This window comes from Manduca sexta, chromosome 26 (assembly GCF_014839805.1).
Source record: "Manduca sexta isolate Smith_Timp_Sample1 chromosome 26, JHU_Msex_v1.0, whole genome shotgun sequence".
Lineage (NCBI taxonomy): Eukaryota > Metazoa > Arthropoda > Insecta > Lepidoptera > Sphingidae > Manduca > Manduca sexta.
Window position 1 is genome coordinate 4,806,004 of NC_051140.1, and position 24,391 is coordinate 4,830,394.

Genomic DNA, 24,391 nt, shown 5'->3' on the forward strand with positions numbered 1-24,391 from the left:
AAAGTGAATTATAATATATATGGAAACTCAGCCCATACCTACATTAAATTAAGCAGGCGCCCAAAAGTTCGCACTGCCCTGAAGGGCCCCCAACAAATTTAGATAGATATAGGGCCCGTATATGGCAAGCTACACTACTGAATAGTAATGAGCTGTGAGTGCACTAGGTGGCACCCAGCGACATTTAAAATCCTCTCAGACGTAATATTGTAGTCATGCCTAGGGTTGTTCAAGCGCCAAATTCGAAATTTGTGAACGCTATTTTTTTAAAATAAAACTTGGTTCGAATTACAAAATATTTTTATTTGTTTGGTTCAAACACACCGATGTCTTGTCTGTACACACGCACACTCACATGCATATACATACACTTAAAAATAGTCAAAGTCAGGCTCACGCGACGTACACTCGATACTTGCACAAAATATAATCCCACAATGCATTTGTAAAATAAAATAAAATATGTTAAATAAACTATCCCCACAAATCGATTTTATAAATAATGATTGTATTATTATTTCCGCTGTTAGTTCTACAGTGAAGTCGCGTGGGCCTAAATACATTTACTATCATAATTATATACACAATTAGATTCAATAGCAATTGATACATTGAGATATCATCCCACAGACAATTGTGCGATATTCGCTAACATTACATCGATTTGTACAAAGTCATTTATGCTGGACGACACACGTCACACGTGCAACAATCCTTTGAAATTCCGTCCGGGCGCTATTTCGACATACCGACGAGCGTAGTCTCAGTTTATCATTATGGCAACCATACCACTAGCGGCGCTGAAGTACTCCAAGGAACGATAATTCGTTTTAGTACATACGACATTCGAATATCAAAAGTTAACTGTACTTCATAGATCAAGATCCTGAGGTCAATAGTAATTTAAATAAGGCCAAGTTTTTTCTCCACTATGTAATAAGAGACCGACTGGATCATAAGAACCTTCTTTGAGTTTTACATAGCTGACTAGTGGGGGCTTTGATGAATAATATCGTATAATTTTACTTAGTCCATAGGATTATGTGTAGTATAAAAGTACCCGATTCCAAATTCATAACAAAATAAAATAAATCAACTTTTGTCTCCTGTATTGCATATAAAAATAGGTTAGCCACACCAGTTCCCGCTAATTTTGTCCTTGATTCCATCCAATCAATTCGGAATTATCTACCTAACTATAGGAAAAAAACATTATAAATATCAACCCTGGAATCTCGATCTGACATCAAATTAACTAATATTGCTATTCGAGTTGTATTTTATTTGAGCGTCATGAAGTCTGTCTACCGAGAAGCCGGCATAGCTGCACGCATCATCATTAAATCAGACTATAAAAGACCCCAAAACTCTTACTAGTACATTAAACTGGCCCTTGTTCTATACATAATATTTTTACAAATTATGTACAAATATATACATGTAATCAATGTTATTTCAATTTTGTTGGTTATGTAACACCATTCGGGATTGAAGCAACATAAGAATATCTTTAAACTTGTTAATAAAATATTGTAATAAGAGTGTTGAATGAACATTCTATGAAATTGTATTCAGGAGTCATTTCTAGTCTTTGAAAAAAATATTGTGAAAGCTTACTAAATGTTCAATTTAAAATAAAAATTTGTCATAAATAGTATTGTTAAAAGTCAGCAGCCATGTCTCATTCAATTATTTGATAAACTAGTACATTGTATATACATCAAAATACATTCAAAACCAACTTAAAATCACACTGAACGAACATAAGGCGTTTACATTGATCATACCTGGTCTTTAAAATTTTTCTTTTTTGCTAGTTGTTTTGATAGTTGGTAACATAAAATATTACCCACACAGGCAAATATAAGAGCAATAATCATTAGAACCTGTGCATAGATTAATACATCAGAGTTTGGTTTTCATGTATTAAGATTCCACAAAAGATATTTGCAAAACTATTTGATAATGATAATGTAACCCATTGTCAATATGAAATAAAACATTGTGAATTTACAAAACTTATGTTAAAATCGTAATCATTTTGGTTTCAAAATTAAATGAGAAGCACAAAAAGTATTGAAATAAGAGTAGGTAACGTGTATCTGACTGGAAAAGTAATTATTAATATAAACCCATGTGGGATGTCCATTCAGTCATTTCAAGGGGGAGGGGGGGGGGGAGCAGCCCCAAATAGGGGAAAGAACTCTTCATACATTGACTTGTCACATAGTTACATCACTTTGTCACACACTTACATATCCACTACAGTTTCATTCAATCCCTCTCATCACATTGCCACAACCTTTTGATATCATTTTTTTTCCCCAGATCCAACTACACATATCACAATACTATTTAAGTACACATTACCAATTTCAAACAGTTACATTATTCAATTTATACATAATAATATACAATAATTCGTTCATCACTTACATCTAAAATAACATTAAAATTGATCTAATCAGAGTGGTATCTGTACATCACTACAGAGTGGAGATCTGACTCACCGCATGCCTTGGGACACATACTTTCATAAACATAATGCATATCAGTCAATATCAATAAAATTATTACATTTGGTTCATAACTGAAACATAATAGTGTATAACACCATATGGATTATACATAGCTATATAGAATCCCTTATTAAATACATTGTGTTGTGCAAATTGCAATCACTAAAATGACAACATATACATATTATGATATTCGAATTCATTATAAATGTCGTTACATGCAAATCTGATCAAGATAAACATAGTTTGGTAAACACACATACATTTACACTACAATGTAGTATCACATGATGCTTTTCGAAACACTGGCTTTTCCTTCAACATGCTCCTTTAAAATAATGCATGTTTAACTTATCTTTACCAAGTGTTTGTAAACTAACATCGAATTTCTAAAATCGATAATACAGCAGGTGTCGAATGATAGGAAAAAAATGTCTTGTATATGATTCCAAGATTCTTTGTTACTAGTGTTATATCGGGTGAATAATTGTCAATCACTGGATGGCTGTGGGAGTAGGTCATAGGGAACCCATGAGAATAATTTATAAATATTTTGGAGGTATGCGTGGTACATGTTGCTATTTAAAATTACATTATTTGTAATCTCGGTTCCCCTCATTTTCCTAGAATTTGTTTTGGCACTGAGCAACTACACATATTATAAGCACTTAATAAATTAAAGGACTGATAGTTAAGTCAATTATAATATACTGTACCAATATGAACACAGCATTTGACGAGTGTCCCGTCGATATTAACTATATTACATCACTACACCGGCGCGATTCCGTTATCGCGAGGGTTACTACAACACCGAAACAGTAATCATCCACTATACGAAACAACTGCAATTTTGCGGCCATACATAGTATGTATCACAGTCACAGTTACACAGTCACACGATGTCACAGCCTTGGTAGGACACTGGTGAGCGTCAAGGCGTTCCGGCGGAAGTGGGCGACTCGCACCCTCAGTCCCGTAGCAGGCCGCGCGCCTTGGCCGTGAGCTTGCGCACGCGCCCGCGCGACGAGATGGACACGGGCGCCGCGCCGCCGCTGCTGCCCTCGCCGCCCGACCGACCTCCCGTCGACCGAGAACTTACTAAAGATAATATGTACTCAGTTTCTATTTCTCTTCGTCCCATGCCGAGCAAATTAGCTTAACAGTCCTGCTGAACATTTTATCAAAATCTGAATAGGGTGTTGTGCGTCAGCATATTATGTTTTAGTTGTACATTGTAAGTTATTGAACATCTCTCGACATTAAATAAATTAACTCATTAAATCAGGAAATGCAGTTTGTGTTGCGCCTTATACACAACAGCAACCCATAAACTTAGTGGAGGGATCAAGTCTTTCATATAAAACCAAATACCGAGAAAACTAAATAGGCAGTAAATACACTTTTCTGATTATTAGAACACACACCCATAAACAATAGCAATGATATGTAGAACATGTTGAATCATTATTCAGCATTTAATTATCTTGTAGGATGCTACCTGGGTGCCGGTGATGATGAGGCGCTGCGTGACCATTGAAATAGTTATGGTCGTCGTTGTGTGGAACTAGTGCTGGCCCCGCGCCGCTCAGTCCAACGCCAACACTAGCCTACAATGTTACAACACGTTTTAGTGATTAAAGACATTTCGCGCGTTCACTGTAACAGACGCATATGATCCAGTAACCCCACCGCAACCCACCTTACCACTTATTTACTATTATGGTTCATAAGTTCCGGTGATCACTTAGTAGGTAACATACATGCTAGTTTTCCAACTACGGTACAAGATATCGAATAGGCAGACGTACAGACCTGTGTGCGCAAGTCGTTGGTGAGTGCGCGCGGCAGGCGGTGCACACGGTGCGGCCGCTGGGCGCGCTTGCTGATGGCGGCCGCCGAGTCCTCCTCGCTGTCCTCGTTGTAGCGCACCGGCGAGCGCGCGCGCAACGACACACCGCCGCACTGCACAATGTATTTTCAATGGAGACGGTATAAATAAACCAACACGAGTTTTTTCTTTATTTAATTTTTTATTAATTAAAACTGTTAACTCCTAAAACTTTTTAGCGATATACTGGCTGCACTTATCTGGGTCGTTTGATAGCAATATAATCCAATTATCAGGTTTTTATTAATATCAAACGCCGTGTTCATATGCATGAGCTATGAATGTCATTGCTCAGCGCTCATTCGCATAGTAGTGTGTACGTACACTGACGCGTGCATGTCCGTTGTGTTCGCGGCGCGAGCCCGCGGTGCCGGAGGTGCCGGGCTCGTCGGCCGCTCGCGTCGCCGACGCGCCGCTCTGCCGCTGCCGGTATAAGTTCAGCGGCGCGTCGTCGTCAGTGGAGTAACGCGGCCGGTACGAATGATCGGATTCGTACCGGCGTGCGCGATCCTCTTCCAGCTCTGATCCCGACGACGAACCAGACGTTGTTGTGTTCGCTGTGAACCGCTCACGCATTCTGAAATCGCAAAGTTTTCTTATATTTTTTTTTAGCAAGCAAAAATCAACTACACGTACCCGGCCGAATCGCTTTTATTTCAGTGGATGTAAAAATTGTCCTGTTAAAAGGGAGTGAGTTTAGCGTCTTTTTGTTTATAACTATAGAATTATATTTTCTAACTGGCGTAGTAATATAAAATGTGTCAACTATAATGACCTCTTTAGTGGCGTGTTGTCAGGGCGATGTGAGTTTACGCGCCCGCCCTCACTACTGCCCGACGTGATGCGCGCGCGCTTGCGTTTGTTGCGCCCCGTCGACTGAAACAAAATACACACGTAATTTATATAGAAAATGTGTTCCCGCTCTTGTTATGATCTAATATGTAGTAAATAAAAGAGCGCTCCATTTATTTCATAATGTGCAACTTGCCTATAAGCAAAATTATATATTTGTTAAGCGAACGAAACAATACTTTTTTTGGGTGTCAATGAAATTTGCCTACAAATAATTTTCTATAAACACAAAATGTGTAATCATATAATAGTATTATGTAAAAGAAAACGCAATAATAATTTCTTTTTATTACGTCATGTATTCGTATAAACAAATATGTAAGACGTGAGTAGGTTACCGTGCGATGCGGCCCGTCCGAATGTTCATCGTATGTGAGCTCCACTTCATCCTCAGCGAGCTCCTCCTCCACCACCTCGATGTTGGAATACGCGCTCGATTCCGACCAGGACCCACCGCCGCCTTCACCGCCACTCTCGTCACGAACAGTGCGACTCCCTGATGGCACATATAGATCTGCAACACAAATATGAAGCTATTAGAAATACTGTTATACAAGTTTTTAGGAGTTTGAATTTGATTGGCGTTGTAGAACTGTGGTCTAGTTTACCTGATCTTGTTTGACTAAGCATTTATACTAAAACTAGCTTTTGCCCGCGGCTCCGCTCGCGTTATAAAGTTTTTCAGGCTAAAGTTTTCCGTTATAAAAGTAGTAGTTTCCTGGGAGCCTATGTTCTTCCCAGGGTCAAACACTGTCTCCATACCAAATTTCATCTTAATACGTTAGGTAGTTTTTGAGTTTAACACGTTCAGGCAGACAGATGCAGCGGGGCGCTTTGTTTTATAATATATTTTTTAGAACTTTTTAAGAGGAACAATCCCGTCATACATCATTGTTGCATAACTTTAACCGTTTACGCAGCGCACGCAACGGAAGCTCTCAAAACTAATCAATTGTTCCCGTTTTTGCAACATGTTTCATTACTGCTCCGTTCCTATTGGTCATAGCGTGATGATATATAACTTAGAGCACTCCACAAACAAAGGGCTATTCAACACAAAAAGATTTTTTCAGTTAGAATCGGTAGTTCCTGAGATTAGCCATTACTGCTCCGCTCCCATTGGGTATAGCGTGATGATATATAGCCTATAGCACTCCACGAACAAAAGGCTATCCAACACAAAAAGAATTTTTCAGTTTGACGCGGTAGTTCCTGAGATTAGCGCGTTCAAACAAACAAACTCTTCAGCTTTATATAATAGTATAGCTTTTGCCCGCGGCTCCGCCCGCGTTATAAAGTTTTTCAGGCTAAAGTTTTCCGTTATAAAAGTAGTAGTTTCCCGGGAGCCTCTCAAACTGTCTCCATACCAAATTTCATCTTAATACGTTGGGTAGTTTTTGAGTTTAACACGTTCAGACAGACAGATGCAGCGGGGGACTTTGTTTTATAATATATTTTTTAGAACTTTTTAAGAGGAACAATCCCGTCATACGTCATTGTTGCATAACTTTAATCGTTTACGCAGCGCACGCAACGGAAGCTCTCAAAACTAATAATTTTTCCCCGTTTTTGCAACATGTTTCATTACTGCTCCGATCCGATTGGTCATAGCGTGATGATATATAGCCTATAGCACTACACTAATAAAGAGCTATCCAACACAAAAAGAATTTTTCAGTTTGAACCGGTAGTTCCTGAGATTAGTCATTACTGCTCCGCTCCTATTGGTCATAGCGTGATGATATATAGCCTATAGCACTACACTAATAAAGAGCTATCCAACACAAAAAGAATTTTTCAGTTTGGACCGGTAGTTCCTGAGATTAGCCATTACTGCCCCGCTCCTATTGGGTATAGCGTGATGATATATAGCCTATAGCACTCCACGAACAAAGGGCTATCCAACGCAAAAAGAATTTTTCAATTTGGACTCGTAGTTCCTGAGATTAGCGCGTTCAAACAAACAAACAAACAAACAAACAAACAAACAAACAAACAAACAAACAAACTCTTCAGCTTTATATAATAGTATAGATTAATTAATGAACTTTTCTTATAATATCAAATAGATCTAGTTCATTTTATCGGGGTATGTGTAATGTGTATAGAGTACGTACCGGTGTCGCGCGCGCGGCTCGTACTGGGCGCGGGCTCGACACTGGCGCTGCTGCTCTTGCTTTTCTTTCCCACGCCCTTGCCTTGAAAAAACAAAGAAAATTATGTTTCATTTTTAGTTATCACAACAGGGAACCGGCTTATGTTTGATTTTGTTAATTATTCTATATGTAATGATTAATAACATGAAAAAGAAGGACTCCTGCGAAAAATGCATAAAAATTGGTTAAAAAATGAGCTAGTAATCCATATTTCAAATATTGTAACGTGCAGAAGTGGCCGCGTTGTGGGGATATCGTTTCACGTATTTCTTTCGTACGCGTCGCAATTCCCGATGACGTCAAATGTGGGTATTTTGTCTCTTTTCTGTTTCTTGTTAATTACCCCTTTCACCGACATTCAAAGACTTGTTGATTTTTTACAGGATATTAATAATTCCTTCTGTGTTATAATTTATATAACGTAAATATTTGATAATAGTTAAGAACGAAAATGAGTCCGGTACCCTATTTTAACATTAAATGTGTCTTTACCTTATTAGGAAAGGAAGACGTGCAATTCATTGCTGCAGAATGACATTGGACATATTGCTTTTAACGTGCGACTAATAAATTTAGGAGTAGTAATTTAGTGCGCGCGCGAATCAGCACAAATATCCTCTTTACTTTTATCGAGTGACCAAGTTATATGGTAATACTAAGAACACAATGTTAAAAGGGTTTCGTATTTGTCGTAATAAAGAGTGTAGTTAAAGTAAGACATTTTGTAAGTACCTTTTCTGTGCGCGTCAAGCGGTGCGTCGCTGTCGAGCGAGTCGTCAGCGGCGGCGGCGTCGGCGGCGGCGCGGTGCACGCGGCGCGAGGTGGCCGCCAGCGTCTCCGAGTCGGAGCTGGCCGACTCGTGTCCGTTGGCGAGCTCGGCGGCGGCGACGCGGCGCGTGCGGTGCGTGCGATGCGTGCGGTGCCGCGTGCGGCGCGGGGACGTGCGCCCGCTGTGCGTGGGCCGCGCCCGCCGCGCGCCCCGCGCCCCCCGCGCGCCCCGCGGCGCCGGCACGCGCGCCCACAGCGCCTCGAACAGCGACGACAGACGCACCGTCATCGAGTATATCTGGATACACATCACAACACATGTTAGCGTGCACACTATTAACTCATCATTGCGCGCTACCAGCGGAACCGTGCGATTACAAAATATTGACAACTACCGCGCGCAACTACCAGTCACCTACTGTACGCGTGTACGGAGAGAGTACGTGAGCGTTGTGAAGTACGCCATTTATCATCTAAGTTCAACATGTCTCATGCTGCTGAATATAATTAAGCCAGGTTCATATCTAAGACACGAACTATACGATATAAATATACATATAACAACCTATCATGCACTATGTAGTTTGTACATATTGATATTTGTAAAATTTCTCACCTTGTTTATATTTACATCAACCGAGTATCAGATACATAATATACAGGGTGAGGATGAATAACATTGTCTACAGACTGATTAACACCAAATAATAATATTTTTTTCTACCTTAGTGATTTGTACAGTCAAGTTTTTGCTGACAATAATATATATAGTTTACTCAAAGAGTAAAAATATAAAATTTAAGGTATTGAGATCTCCAAAATATTAATCTACGGTACTTCCATCCACAGACTAGTTAACAGACTAATGACTACACTCATGCTATGAGAAAAAAAATGTAATAAAGCAAATAACAATAAATAATTGAATAATAAATCATGCTCATAAGGATCATGTATGCTGTATTTTTGTCTTATGTATGTAAAGAATATATTCTATTTTTTAATAGAATCAAGAGAAACTAGGGAAATTGTTTTGTCTATGATCCTGCCGTCCGATGGCCGAATACCGCTCATACTATCATTTTAAAGTAGTTTGACTCTAGCTATTGCCTATTACAGTATAATTTTAAATATATTATTTGAATATAGACTATAAACAGAGCAAATGCACGATGAATGAGAATAGGGAAGCTTAAGATACCAGAACAGCCAATAGTCATAGTACACAACTACGAGAATACGCGAAACGAGACGAGGCGCGACTCCGCCTGGCGCGGGAGTTACCTGGCTCGGGTCCTGTAACGTGGTGCGCGCCGTGCAAACAGACAAACACATACACTCTCAACTATACATTATATGCAATTACATCTATAAGTCAATTTGTAGCTTAGTTAAATGTAGGCTTAAAGTAGCTGTCTTGACAATTGCATAATATCAATGATATATAAATGAATTTTAATGATTTCTGATCAGGATTGAAATCCTTGTATTTCATGTTTTCACGTCATGCCTATAGTTTGTGCTCTGACTGCTCATTTAGCTGATGTCGTCAGTCAATTTATAACGAAATATTTACAGGTAATAAAAGTTAAAGCAGTTGGTGTGATATGTAAGTGCGTGTGCATACACTGACCCGACTGCGTTTGTTGGTGTTGTAAAGGCGACTGTTTGAGAACACTTGTCGCACATCGGCAGCGAAGTGGTCGCGCGTCGAGTACCGGCCCGCCGCCAGCCGCGCGCCCACCGTGCCCAAGTCCATCGGGCGCGCCACCACGCGCGCGTAGTCCGGCGCCTGCGACTCGGACACGGGCGCCAGGAACGGCTCCGCGTCGGCGGAGGCCAACAGCGAGCGCAACACCTCGGAGCATGCCGCGCGCCACTTGTCGCCGGCCCGGTCCGTGCCGCTCTCCGCCGCGCCGCTGCGGCGTCGCGCTGCACGCCGACTCTTCCGCGACGGCGCCAGTGGCTCATCATCCGATGACTGATACGAGGCGGCGAGCTCATGGTACTTGGCCACCACGTCCACCTCGTGCCAGTGGCTGATAATGTAGAGAAGCAAATCGGTGAGTAGGCGTGCCTGCCGCACAATCGGTGACCGCGCCTCATTGAACAACTCAGCGTTAGTCGCTAAATACCGCACGTCGAATTGTGCTGCCGCCATTCGTCGATAGAACTGAAAAGGAGCATAGACGTGTCACATATTTACATATTATTTACATCATATTAGTTTAGATACAATTAAATCTACATACCAGATTTTCGAACCGCGCCTTTATGGTAGCCAAATCGATGGGATATGGCACAACGCGTGCGTAGGTAGGATATAGCTGAAGGTCCACCGGCGCGACGAATGGCTCGGCCACCGACAGAGACATGACTTGGCCTATATGTAGTGCAATGGCGTGGCAAGCGGCGGCACGATTCCCACGTGGAGGCCATTCGTGCGCTTCGGCGCGGTACAGCGCAGTCTCTAACTCTCGCGGCAGCACAGCTACGGAACCACCCGGTTCAGTGGGTTCTCGGGTTGGATCTACAGGTTCCAGGTCCCAAGGCGATAAACGCTCTACCTCCCCATTATCCCAGCGCACGCGCAGCGACAAAAAATGCGAAGCAGCTTCACGAGAGAATCGCTCAGCGGCAGAGTCAGCAACGGAAGGGCGGGGATCTGCTTCTGCGTCCCGCGGCGCTGTGGGACAGCGCTCGAGCACGACGCCGCTCCACCACGAGTCGTCGATCATGCAGCGGAAGCGGTCGCCGGGGCCCCAGCGGCGCGCCACAGCCGCGTCGTACTGTTGGCGCAACACGAGGAAGTCGATGACGTCCGGCATGTCGTGGTAGCGCACGGTGAGCGAGCGCGGCCGGCCCGCGTCCAGCGCGCACGCCAGCCGCACGGACGCCACGCGCGGAGGCTTGATCTCGTATCGCACGCCCACCACCTTCGCGAGCTCGCACTCCTGCGGAAATCGATTTCTCATCAGCCGTCAGCTGCCTATTGCATAATGCTAAATAATTTTTCGAACTTGATAATAACTCACATGCACTTGTGTACGCTCCCAAGGCTTGTCTCGCTGATTTATTTTATATAGATCCTTTACTGCAACGGCCTCGAAGTATCTTTGGTGTCCCTATATGTAGAAAAGCATCGACAATATATTTTCTACATTATTTAAATGTAGATTTTCCTATATTATTATATTAACATTTATAATTATTATAAAATTTTATGTGCAATCAGAAAAGAACGAATTGAATTATTGTATTGCGTTAGTCTTACCACGCGGAAGTAGAGGCACATGTCACCCATTTGCGGGTGGTAGGGCGCTTTCCGCGGCGCGACAGCGGTGAGCCATTCGCCAGGGCGGTACACGTCGGGCAGGTCGTCGGCCGCGGCGCCGGCTCCCGTACCGGAGGCGGAGCCCTCGCCGTCACCGTCCACAGCGTCCGCCTCCGCCGGCTCCCCACCCCCGCTGCCGCTCGCCCCATCTGCCGCCGCACTTGTGCTCGGTCGTTCCGTGCGCTTGTTTGTCGATGTGCTCGGACTGTACCTATATTGCAAATTATGTCAATTATAAATAGTAGACACACTAAAGCAATCAGTGATGATCTATATTCCATATTTGGGTAGCGATGAAGAGATTAAATTTAATAAAGGTTAAAACGTTACCTTCTAGCCGGTAGCGGTCTCCGACGAGCGCGCGCGGGCGGAGCCAGAGCCGCGCCCGTCTCCCAGTCTGAGTACTCCGACGAGTCCGAACTGAGGACAGATCACTGTATTAACCAACTTTACTTTGGGAAATTTTACTCACAATATTCAGGATATTGAGATCAACTCACTTGTCGTTTTTACTCCCAGAGTGCGAGCTACGACGAGAGGCACATGTTAATGTTGTAAAAAGAATGAAAGTACTTGAATGTACTTATTCAGTATTTATAGTCACCTCGTAGAGGAGTCAGTGAGGTCGAGACTGGAAGCAAACGAGGAGCGGTCCCGCGAGGAGTGCGCCGAGCCGGAGAGCCGGACGGACTCATCAGAGGTGTCGGAGTGCGAGGCGCTCTCAGGCGGCTCCTCCTCGACGCGAGGCGGCGGCGGACGCGCGGGCGGCGGGCGGGCAGCACGTGGCGCCCGAGCGCGCGGGCCCGGCCGCCGCCGACCACTCGCGCTGTCCGTCGCCGTACTGATCATCACCGGCCGCCGCCGCATCTCGCGTCGGTACCAACTCATCTCCAGCGCGTTCAGCTCCGCGCTGTAACATCATCAAAATACAGAATTAACTGTAACACTTATTTAGAATTTATACGATGCTACACCATAGTGTACGATTTATGTAAGCCAAGCTTCACACGAATTCTAACATTAGATTTTACAGTAATCGTAATACTATGTATGTATATTAAATGACTGTTTTTTTAAGGTTACTCACCAGGCTTGCTCGAGTGCTCGTCGCGCGGCTGGTGCGAGCGGTGGCACGATGGGACGCGTGCTATGAGGCACCAGTAGCGGGTCGCCGCGCTGCCACGAACCCGCAGTGTGCCTCACGCCTTCCCCGCGCCACACTCCCCGCGCTTCACCCCCCAAACCCCCTAGGCCTCCCGGTCCACCACCACCGCCAGCTAACTCTGCGATCATGGCGTCAATGCGTGAGCGCGGCGCATCTGCGGCGGGTATCAATTGATTGAGCGCGAGGTTTTCGCGGCCCGGCACGAGACGTTGAAAACGCGGTGCGTGTGGCGCGCCCTCCACGTCCACCAGGAACGGTGGCGGCATCAGATGTGGTGGTGTTTCCGTTTGCTCGTCCAACGCGCCTCCTAATGCATCCCTCACTGAAATATATAACATAGTTTGTAATTGCATCTCTAAACACAAAGTAAAAGTGAATAAAACATTCAAACATACCTAGAGGTCGATAGTCAGTGTGGAAAAATAGCTCAGCGGGTAGCTCAGACAGAAGTCGGTGTCCGCGACCTAGTCCCAAAAGTAACAGATGTCCGTGCGAATCAGTCGCAGCGATAGTTGCACCGCCGCCCCACTTAGCGTCGAAGATGGCACCGTCACCCTGACCTTCTATGCGGTTATGGAATTGCGCAAGCACCTCGCCCGCGGCGGCGTCCCATACGAACAATTGGCCGTCATGTCCGGCAGAGAGTAGCACAGCCGGTAGGAACGGATGCGCCTCTAACACATACGCTTCGTCACGGTGTCCACTGAGGCAGCGCACCTGCATGCATGTACGAGAGCACCATACACGCACCGTATTGTCCGAAACGGCTGTGACCACATAGGCGTCGCTACAGTCCCAACACACCATGGTCACCTTCAGTCTCTTGCCGTCTGCGGCGCGCTGTTTATCTGCGGGCACAAGCATCGCATGTCGCCATTGTGTCGCGTGTAGTGTCCACAGTGCCGCACTACCATCTTTACTCCCGGACACGAAGCGCAGACCACGATGCGCCCAAGCAATACTATCCACCGCGTCTCCGTGTACTGCCACTTCTAATACACGTCGAGGCGTGGGTGCTGTGTGGTGCAACGCGTATACACGCACGTGCTGGTCGGCGCTGCCGGCCGCTAAGAACGCGCCACCTGCAGACCAAGCCGCGCAGATCATATGGCAAGCACCAGGCCGCATGCGCTCCACGTATTGCACTGGTTGTGAGAGAAACTGTCCATCCGCTGAGCTGCTCCAGAACGCTACTGAGCCATCAGTTGAAGTGGAAGCGAGCCATCGGACCTCGCCACGCGTCGCCGGCGACCAGTGAACCTGTACACGAATATAATTTTGTATCACTGAACATTTATTTTTGAGTGCATGTAAGAAGAACATTGCTTACAGAGGTAATAGTTCCAGCGTGCGCATGGAGTACGGCTCGCGGTGCCCCCGTGGCGAGGCACCACACGCGGACGAGCCGCTCCACCGAGCCCACCGCCAGCAGCGCGCCGTCACGCGATACACAGACGTCGGTCACCTCGGCGCCGCACCCTCGCAACGTAGCCGCGAGCCGACCGTCCCGCGCGACCCACACCTTCACCAGCAAGTCGTCAGCACCCGTCACCACATAGCGGCCCGTGCAGTCAAACACCACGCAGTATACTGCAGATAGGTGCCCAAGTGTGCGTCGTTGTAATTGCAACCCGCTCAGTAGCCGCGCGGGGAATGCTGCCTCGCCGCCGCGCCCGCCGGCAGTAGCAGCGCCGCCAAGCCCCAATTCCCGGTGTACTAGTCGCCGCACTGCAGCAGTCACAATAAAAAAAATTATCAATGTTCATAAACAACATAACAGACATGAAAACAAAACCAAATTAAAATATCCAATATGTCCTCATAATATTATGTATTTACTTACATAATTAGAAAGTTATTTCGCATTTATATTGAACAAGCAACTACTCATGGCTCCACCTGTGTCAAAAGCCTTTCCCGTGACTAAAGTCCCGTAAAAACTATGATGTGAACACAATCATATTAAAAATTAAGAAAAAAAATAAGAGCAAAATACTGGCATAAAAAATAGCCTAAATGTTGATCCATGGTCAATTGTCTCTGCATTTACTTCTAACAAACATCCAAACATTTTCACAAACATTCATAATTTTATAATAATAGTAAGATAACATATTGTAGATATATCATAAAACATCATATTTTACAGCATAATTGTTTTCCTACATACATACATAACATCACGCATTTAACCCCGAAGGGGTATGCAGAGGCGCAACTAGGGCACCCACTTTTCGCCAAGTATGTTCCGTCCCATGATGTGATAGGGGGCGAGCCTATCGCCATATGGGGCACAAATTCCAGACTCCGGGCTGATACTGACCAGAAAAACCCAAATATCACTTTGCCCGACCCGGGATTCGAACCCAGGACCTCAGAGCGCTATTGTACCGGACAATTACGCCACCAAGGCAGTCTGGAGTTTTCCTGGCCTGGATTAACACTATCCCAAAACAAAAATGACATGTTATCTGCATACTTTTTAGAGTACTAATTACACAACTGAATGGAAAGACAGGTAAGCCAGTAATCTGATAGTATGCTATTAGACTACCTACGATTGTGGCACCGCAGTGTGCTCAATTTAAAACATAAAATATGAAGTCACATAATGCTTAGTATTTACATTGAAAATATCATTTAAATGTCGTCACAACAATACACATTGCTGCTAGGTGTCAGGGAGAAACCTACCATTTAGTAAATATTTAAATGTAAAAGTTTAGTTTATAAAGGTAATCTCTAGATCTACTGATCCATAATCAGTGCTAATGGAAACATATTTTTTATATTAAAAATGTATTTATTTGAGTAATACTAGTTTTTAATAAATATACCATAAGTGACATACCTAGAGAGTGGTCCTGCTTAAAAAACGAATATTTCGGCTTCGGTCTTACAAGCGTCTCACTCAGTAATGACAATCGTGCCGTTAGGCGGCTCTGTTCCGCAGAAGGTACCGCCGCGCCTTGTGTCTCGGAATCTTGGGCCACCGAGGGTGCAACGCGAGCCAACCGCAGTGCACGCTCGCATACTGTAGCCAGCCGTTGCCATGATATGTCCGAATACTGCGCTGCCTATATTAACATTCAATACAATATACATAATGAACGTTGAAACGTATCAAAATTTAATTATAGGCGGTATTAATCCTACAAAGTACAAACTCAGAAAGAACAAATTCAAAATTACCGCCATAGCAGTGCATTATTACATCGAAATCATTCGTACATATTCGAGTTCTCATTCGCCATTCGCAGCGCGCAGCTGTAATCGTCGTGAGTGTAAGCGAGACGCACGATGAAATCATTCGAGACCATAGTGTGATAGAAAGAAACAGACATAGTGCAATTACAACACCACTAGATCACCCTACTGCATGATATAACAAATTTTAGTCTAATTTATGAAAAACACAAAAATTATAACAGAAATGCTGCAAAAACATTTTTCTAGTATTTGCATCGTAACTTTATGCACAATTCTGTATAAATCTCATTTTAATATTGTTTGCCATTTTATCATAATTCCCTAGTTTTTAAGCGTATATTACAAGTTATTTCATGCAAAAAAAAGCGTTTTCAACAGTAAATTTGAGCAAAACTTACCAATTCACGGTATGACTGAGCATGCTCGGCGCCCTCCCAGTCGAGTCGTCGAGGCAGCACCTACAACGAGCGAGAATGTAGCGGAAACATTTCAGTAAAGTTTCAGACAGTTTGACAGCACACTCCACGTGCGCTACGACCAAAACAAACTATACTCCGAACCCGGCACTACAAAGAGAATTATAATATATATGGAAATAGAGAGCCTACTCGTTGGGTTTTTGTGCCAATCGACATTACGGCTGCTTCATACTTGTGAGGTAGAGGGCGTTCGCGATTTTCGTTGCGTTTCACGATTCAGGTTTATTGTGTTTTATTATTTTGCAAACGGTTTTAAAAGTGCAGAAGACGGCAATCCAAGTATTAAAATACTTAGAAGCAGATCTGTATTTGCTATGCCGTCGTAGTATAATATTTCTGACATCTTATTTACAGTGTACTTTTATCATTATTAATACATAATAATTCGATAGTAATAAGATCTAAGAATAAGATCGTTAATCAGACAAACATCATATTGAAAATATTATTTTTATTTTATTTTTGCTATAACATTTTGTGTACAAAATGCTTATAGTAAGTACTAATGATATTCACATTCCATATTAGATTTACAAAGTATTACACCTCTATTAAGCTATGTAAGCGCTGATAATTTGATCTTAGTTATTAATTATATTCAATGGAAAATAAACGATACTACTTTAAAATAAACTGTAATACACTGTAAAATTCCGAAATACTAAATAATAAAATATACTTAAAATTATTTTATGTCTAAAAATACATACTGTGACGAATAATAATAAACATTGATATTTATAATATGCTAAAACATTCTCAATTGTCAAACTATATTTTTATCACAATTGATTTAACTTTATAAAAAATATATGAATTCTTTTGTATTTCGATAATCATTTTAATGTATCATCAAATAAATATCAAGTATCAATGTTCAAATAAAAGAGAATTTATAATTTTTATAAAAATTGCCTAATAATATACGATTCAATATAGAAATACATAAAAATTTACAAATCTAGAACAGCAATTAACTCTGAAACATACTAGCTAGCCATATTATTTATCTTTGTCTTCATCAAAAAGGAAATTCGGATTCTAGCATTATCTTTCTACACAAACAAGTGAAACTAATATTAACAAGAACAAACTTATTCTAAGCCAAACAAAATTATTTCACAAATAAGTCACGCTACTTTTAAAAATTGAAAATGTTCACTGGAAAAGAAATTAACATCAAGTTTACAATGATCATTATACTTATCCATAGAAAAGGAACTATAAAGATTAGCATTCATTAAAATATACTTTCTTCGTCGTGCGAAGGTTGTTTTACTTATGATAATAATATAAAAATATTTTATGTAGATATTAAACAGATTAATTTAACAATTTGTTAAATAAGAAAGATTAAATAATTATAATAAGAACTGATTTAAAACAGGTCTATGAAACCGGGTAGTAATCAACAGCGAAATGCGAATGCGATACAAATTGTTAATACATATTAGATATATACCATAACAGTGGGTATATGATCTAAATAGAGTATGTACTAAAAAAGGAGAGATTCGAACAATTAACGCGATAAAAGCAAAATAATTTCGCACTTGTGTACATGATATTATCTTTAAATTGCCATCACTTAACTATTAATTATGGGTTACGTGGTGGTTACATTACAACATACAATAAACACAAAATGAGCATTATGATCAAACAACGAAATCATAAATAAGTCGTATACAAAATGATTATTGTTACATAAAATATAAAGGAAGTAATGCGAATTGCTGCAGAAATGTAGGTACCGGTTGTAACATTAACAAAACATCAACTAAAGCAAGCAGGTCGACGCAGGAACGATTGAATATTTTCTGAACGATGCAATATTATTAGGCGACACAGAAGGTATATATTTTGTATAATAAATTAATCCTCTATCAACCTGGTATAGCTGGTCCTTCGTTAATTTGACACCTGTATAACTTAAAGACTTCATCGAGCCAATTTGTAATTATATGTACAGTCATGATGCTATAGTGAATAGTGCGCCGTTTTATGTGCAATTTTGTTAGTCTATGACGCGTCTATTTGTAAAACGTCTTTGCCGGTGCCACACACAGACAAATATTAGAACACTTGTTTGAACTCATGTTTGGCACGGGTATTTGCGTATTTGTATTCTATTACAGACACTGACCAAATTAATTTTTTATGGCTTTTACTTTTAGGTTTCCATATATAACCAGTTCTCATTCAAGCAACTCTATAACTTTGAACGCTTGATGTGTGGTCGTAAAACCAATACCGAATGACAAGATAATACGTAAACATTTAAACAAACTTTGCACAAATACGAAAATTCCCGTGCCACACATGAGTTCAAATATTTTTGTTATCTGTGGCGCCGGCATAATATTATCTTTTGACATTGATAAATGACGATGTCTTAGTTTTTTAATAAAAGAAAGGTGGACCAAGGAACAACTTTATTCAACTGTATGTGTGACGTCATCAAGAATTTCTCGGTTTTTTATTTTTGTTTCTTTGAAATTAAGTATTCAAAAAATATGAAAAATACATAATCGTACTCAGAGTAGAAAAATTAAGAAATGGTATTTTTGTTTAAGGCACTTTAACATTTTGAAATGTTAATTTTACGCTGAAGCTGTTGTCCATGAAGGATACATCAGTAAAAAGAATCACACTTGGACTTGATAATTTATCTATTTTAAACTCAAATCAAAGTAGTTTGCCCTTATGGTAATTTTAAAGGATCTTTTAGTAAGGGACCGTAAACACTGTAGTCACAAGAAATCAATCTTATGAGACTGCTAATCATTTTGTAGATACATATTCTATTTTAAGATGGGACAGCAAGGGCAGCACCTTTTACCATTTAAATATGAACGTGAAAGATAAAATATATCTGCATAAAATAATAATAAACAATACGTGAACAAAAAGCGGCGTGGGCCTAGGTGATTGTGGAACAGACTGCCAAGACGAATGTCCGCAGGTTCAAATCCAAAGGCACTCACTTCTGACTCTAAAAATATTATGTGTATATTCTTTGTGAATTATCGCTTGCTTCAACGGTGAAGGAAAACATCGTGAGGAAACCTACAAACCTGGGAAATTCTCTAGAGGAATTTTCAAGGTTGTGTATCACTACTACTACGTTGTGACTATAGGTTATATATCATCACGCTATGATCAAAAGGAGCGGAGCAGTAATGAAAACTGTAGCAAAAAGGGGAACTTTATAACTTTTGAGAGATTTAAACGAAAACTATATCACGCGGGCGGAGCCGCGGGCAAAAGCTAGTTTACAATAAATAAAAATCGCTACACCCGTTCAATGAATTAAATAAATTGTTAAAGTAAAGTGTGAAATCTACTAACTGACGACATTCTGCTGGAATTCTGCTCTTGCCGTTAAATGTTCAGCCGCAACAGCTCATAAACGGGGTTGTTATTTGTCCTTTAACGCGTATTATGTCATGTTACCAGTATTTTCCTTTCCGTAAATATACAGCTTTAGTTACATCTTTCTTTAACCAACTGTGTTATGGGACCGACATTAACGGGTGCCTGGTCGCATGTTGTGTTGATTACGTTAAGCCCAGCATCAATGGCATCTTCCAAGACAGTTCGTATTAATATTTTTAGCTCTATCTTATTAAGTCCATTTGTGAAATAATATGCTATTGGCTGATTAAAATATTTTTTTATGCCTTTTATTATAAAAACCAAAGCGTAGTTAGAAAAAGAGCATTTTTAATGTGAAGCAAACTCTTGTATCTTTGTATGGATCATATGACACAGACAAAAGACCAAAGCAAAACAATCTTTTTCCTTTATTTCCAACAGTGGAAAATTATAGGATTTATTCCTGCGATTATATTAATTTGGCTTTTACAGTTCTTGATGATGGTAGAGTAAAATACTTGCATGAAAGTTTGTAATATTTAGGACGTTTTTTGAATAAAGACAATGACAATTTTTTTCCTCTGGTGAAAATCGTCTTCCCTTCGCTTTCGTAAATGTTTTATATTTTTTGGAATAAACCAATTTGAGTATTGTATACCGCGTGTCTTCGGGACCCACTTGTAAGGCAGTAGATATGGTCCGAAAATACTTTAGTAATATCTGAAAAATAAAACATTAATGAATATTACTGTTCGAGCAAGGAAAAGTAACTTGTTGAGTAGGACATATAAGAAGCGGTACATTTGTCCCGTACATAACGTCAAAAAGGAAGAGTGGCTCAAAATTATATATTGTACTACTTTAAACTTTATGTCGCGGCAGTCGCGTTACTCATTCTCCGTGGTTAACTATAGGACGAGGACAGAGAGGTAGACAATTACAATAGGACGTTATTTTAAAATGAACATTATGGTACTGCGTTTCGAGTCGCGAGTCAGAGGAAAGTATTTTGAGTGTTATCATTACAAAATACTGTAAGGCGCACATTAAAGCGCCTCGCCTCAGTACGCCTCGCCTAATTTGAAGTAGGACATTGTACCGGCTCAATGTTAAAATGAGGCTACTCTTACAAACTCGTTTTCATGTCATGTCCTACCCAATTCTAATTAGTAACTATACGTTATCAAATATAGGATGATAATTTTGACAGCTCCTTCACATGAAGTTTCGTATTTTTTTCGGTAAAATTTACTACAGGTAATATCATATTTTATTTTGAAGTGCCACTCATTATCATAATGAACAATCACGGACTATCGCAAATCCCCATTGAAATAAAATAAATCGATAATATAAAAATTTGCATTTAGATTTAATTATATTATTTTTGCAAATATTCGAGTTGTTTGTAATTTATCACATTTATTGGTAAAAAAATCTATAATTAATATATCTAATGTTTTCACGATTTAAATAGTTAACACAATGATAACTGCAAGTGGTGTAGGGTTTAAAAAAAACATAAATGGAAATGGCTTACCAATAACAAATAGATAATTCAATAAAAAAAATATTTATAAAATCTGAACATACCAAATAATTATGCAACTATCGATATCAAGTTTTATAAAATGGTAATCGATAATCGAATACGTTCAATAACGATTATACCTTAGCCTCATCATTAGTGTGATTTGTCAAAATTAACATCCTAAATTTTAAAAGTTTTAGTAAACATTTTCACAACTTTAAGTAAGATATGTATATAGCATTACCGGTGAGATATGTGCTTCTTTCGGCCATTAAATCCATGTTTTCATGAAATGAATATCCGGTGTATAATGTTCTGTAACATAATTCGATATGAGAGACATGAACGGACAGAAAAGTGAAAGCCGAGGTCTTTAGAGAAGATTTTCTCGTAGTGTCACGCACGTTAAAAGCCCTTCCCGCTAGAAAAATGCCTAAATAACAGTATCGATGCATAGCACTGTCTATTTTATATTCAGATTCACAATTAAAATACTATCCAGGGATAAAAGCACCCAGCCTATCTTATATTATTGCAACTTTGTCCGTGTGCCAAATTCGCTTAGCACACATATATTATACACACATTATAAAATTAAATAAAATTATATTAGTAAGCACTCAGGCTGCTGTTGTGCTGTCGCCTGTACTTTTAGTCCCAACTTACATACTTTTTAATACGGTGGCATGTAACCACGGCAATATCCCTTTTTTAGTTACTTTTCCAATTAACAAAGCTAATAGAAATGTTTCCTCATCTGAATTCACTCTATTACTAACTATCCAAAATGCGTAGCCAACTGTGAGCCCGCTGCGTGAACGCTACGCACCCACGGCTTGTTCGCTGCACGCCCGCCGCGAATTTACAGCGAATTCATTATGCATTTGATATATCAGTGTGATATATCGTATGCCGTCAGTGTGATATATTTAAGGGTACAACATCTAGTCTAAGCACTTTTAAGGAGATATATAATATATAAGTATCTGAATCAGTTCAACCTGTAAATTTCTTGGCAACATGTGGAAAACATCTTACCTAGATTCAAAGTGGGAAATGTAGTTCTACATAAAGCACCAATATATAATTTATAACAGCTCTCAAAGTGCTTATGTATATGTGTACCGCAAGTTTTTTATGTATATTCTTGTCCTCTGTTAAGAGTTTTGTCGAGAACTTTAATTCAAACTTGAAACCTTTTGTCCTGCCAGGATTTCCACCTATAACTAGTTGCTTTAGGGACATAATGTAATGGTCCTGAAAATAATACAATAATTTATTAAAATATAATAAATAATAAATGATGCCATGTATTTATAACACAATACAAATGCAAGGAATTAGTCCATTAGAGATACAGCTCTGAAATTTGTTTATTCAATAGTCAAACCAAAATAAGTATATTAAACCAAGATGACATAATAACGACAATCTTGTCTACCAACAGATTTTTCATAGTTTAAAATCAAAATGAATATCGCATAATTTTAAGGTATGCGGATTCCCACACGTATTTTAAAAAAGACTATTTAAGGCGATACCTCAAATATATTAAATGAGCAGGATTTCGCCATCGCGGTGACTGAGTAAATATTATGTACGATTTTAATGAGTACTATCGATATTATTTTTATAAAAAATATAAATGTCATTTACCATCAATCGCACGACAAAGATAACATGAGACATTTTGTCCAAATATTTTATCAGTTCCTTATCGCGTGCAAAACAAATAACAAAGCCCGGGGTGAATTAGTAAGAAGGCAGCGGTGGTCCGTTTGAATAAGCAAAGTTCTTTCATTATTGAGGAAATCGTAATCGAACTTATCGCACACAAACTGCAATGGGAAATTTGAAAATTTTCAACCGGAATTCAAATTACGGAAACAAGGCGATATTGCCACTTAATGCAATAAATATTTTAACATGCTTATGAGAAAATAGATATGTAATTTATTGGAAACTAGAATAAAATTTAAAAAGTATGCGTTGTTTTGTTTATAATTGTATTAATAAAATGGAAAAATTAAATTAAGCTTCAGTTGTCATGTTACAACAAAAGGAGAACCTTGAATATTTTACCATTTAATAACAATCATCAGATATTGTGGCAACTCGTTTGAAATTGTGTCAGACGACTTGCCACAATCTCTGTCATGTGTCGTCAATTTTTTATCGTATTTCGTTCGGAATTTTCAGTAATGCATATTTTTTTAATTAATTAAAATAGCCTCTGACATTTGTTTTATGTTTTTACTTATCTAATTTAATTACGTACATAATTATTTTATAAATAGGGATAAAAGGCATGATTAGTGTTTTGAAAACTTATTCTCCAGTGTCATCTAACTGAAAGTATCTTACAACAAAATTAATTTGAGGTTAGACCAAAAACAAATAGAGTGACTGTTTGAGAGTGACATACCCCTGCCGGCACTAGGAAAAGCTCAAACGTACCTCCACTGACTCGAGCTCTTTCAGCAAAGTCTGCAAAGAAAATTATCTCGTGTATTATTTTGAGGCACTTCAACATAAAATTCATCATTTTCTTTATTATATTTACCTTCGCAGTCTCCTTTAGGGGTCCACCGCACAGAAATTTGGCTATCAGAAAGTAGAGTTCTGAAATCGGAAAGCTACCATTACAAGACCTTGTACGTCGGTCAGTAACAACTTTATGTATTAATTTCTAAGCGTACCACTTACCGGGAACTACATTGTGCTCATCATTGGACTCCTCCATACTCCTAGTTTTTTTCACAAACCCTGAAACTGCACTCACACATCACATATACTGTAAAAACCTCGAAAACATTTCACTTTATATTGTTGACGAACAGATAATGCAACCTTCTGAATAATGGCAAAATGGCGTATGTTCTGCTGTCAAAACAGTTCATCTGGAACTGTGTAGATCAAAACGTTACCATAATAGCTCCGCAGTAAATCGGTAGATGGCGCTACTATTTATTGGAATTCTGAATAAATATTTATATATATATTTAGTGAGAAAAATAAATATGTGCATTGTTATTTTATATATTTAGTGCTTACATTATATATGAAAATAATTCTACCAATACAGATTATATGTCATTTGACGTCAAC

General features: G+C 40.0%; 1 protein-coding gene across 3 annotated transcripts; it reads right to left on the reverse strand.

Moving 5' to 3' along the window:
- Positions 1-282: 282 nt before the first annotated feature.
- LOC115452985 (bromodomain and WD repeat-containing protein 1) lies at positions 283-24,178 on the reverse strand. Of its 3 annotated transcripts, none has more exons than XM_030181608.2 (23): positions 23,990-24,178; positions 23,847-23,905; positions 23,741-23,770; positions 16,294-16,353; positions 15,537-15,762; positions 14,016-14,413; positions 13,081-13,945; positions 12,608-13,007; positions 12,125-12,430; positions 12,021-12,047; positions 11,851-11,940; positions 11,461-11,731; positions 11,222-11,311; positions 10,439-11,140; positions 9,820-10,359; positions 8,151-8,484; positions 7,380-7,460; positions 5,601-5,776; positions 5,186-5,286; positions 4,735-4,987; positions 4,335-4,484; positions 4,021-4,129; positions 283-3,620 (listed from the first exon to the last, which is right to left on the reverse strand). In XM_030181608.2, exons 1-23 carry the CDS (start codon positions 24,024-24,026, stop codon positions 3,490-3,492), a joined length of 5,436 nt encoding a protein of 1,811 aa, XP_030037468.1. In that variant the 5' UTR covers positions 24,027-24,178; the 3' UTR covers positions 283-3,489. The 3 variants fall into 3 exon arrangements, with proteins under 3 accessions (XP_030037468.1, XP_037298900.1, XP_037298901.1); XM_037443004.1 differs by lacking the exon at positions 283-3,620 and adding an exon at positions 3,623-3,690; XM_037443003.1 differs by lacking the exon at positions 12,021-12,047.
- Positions 24,179-24,391: the final 213 nt, after the last annotated feature.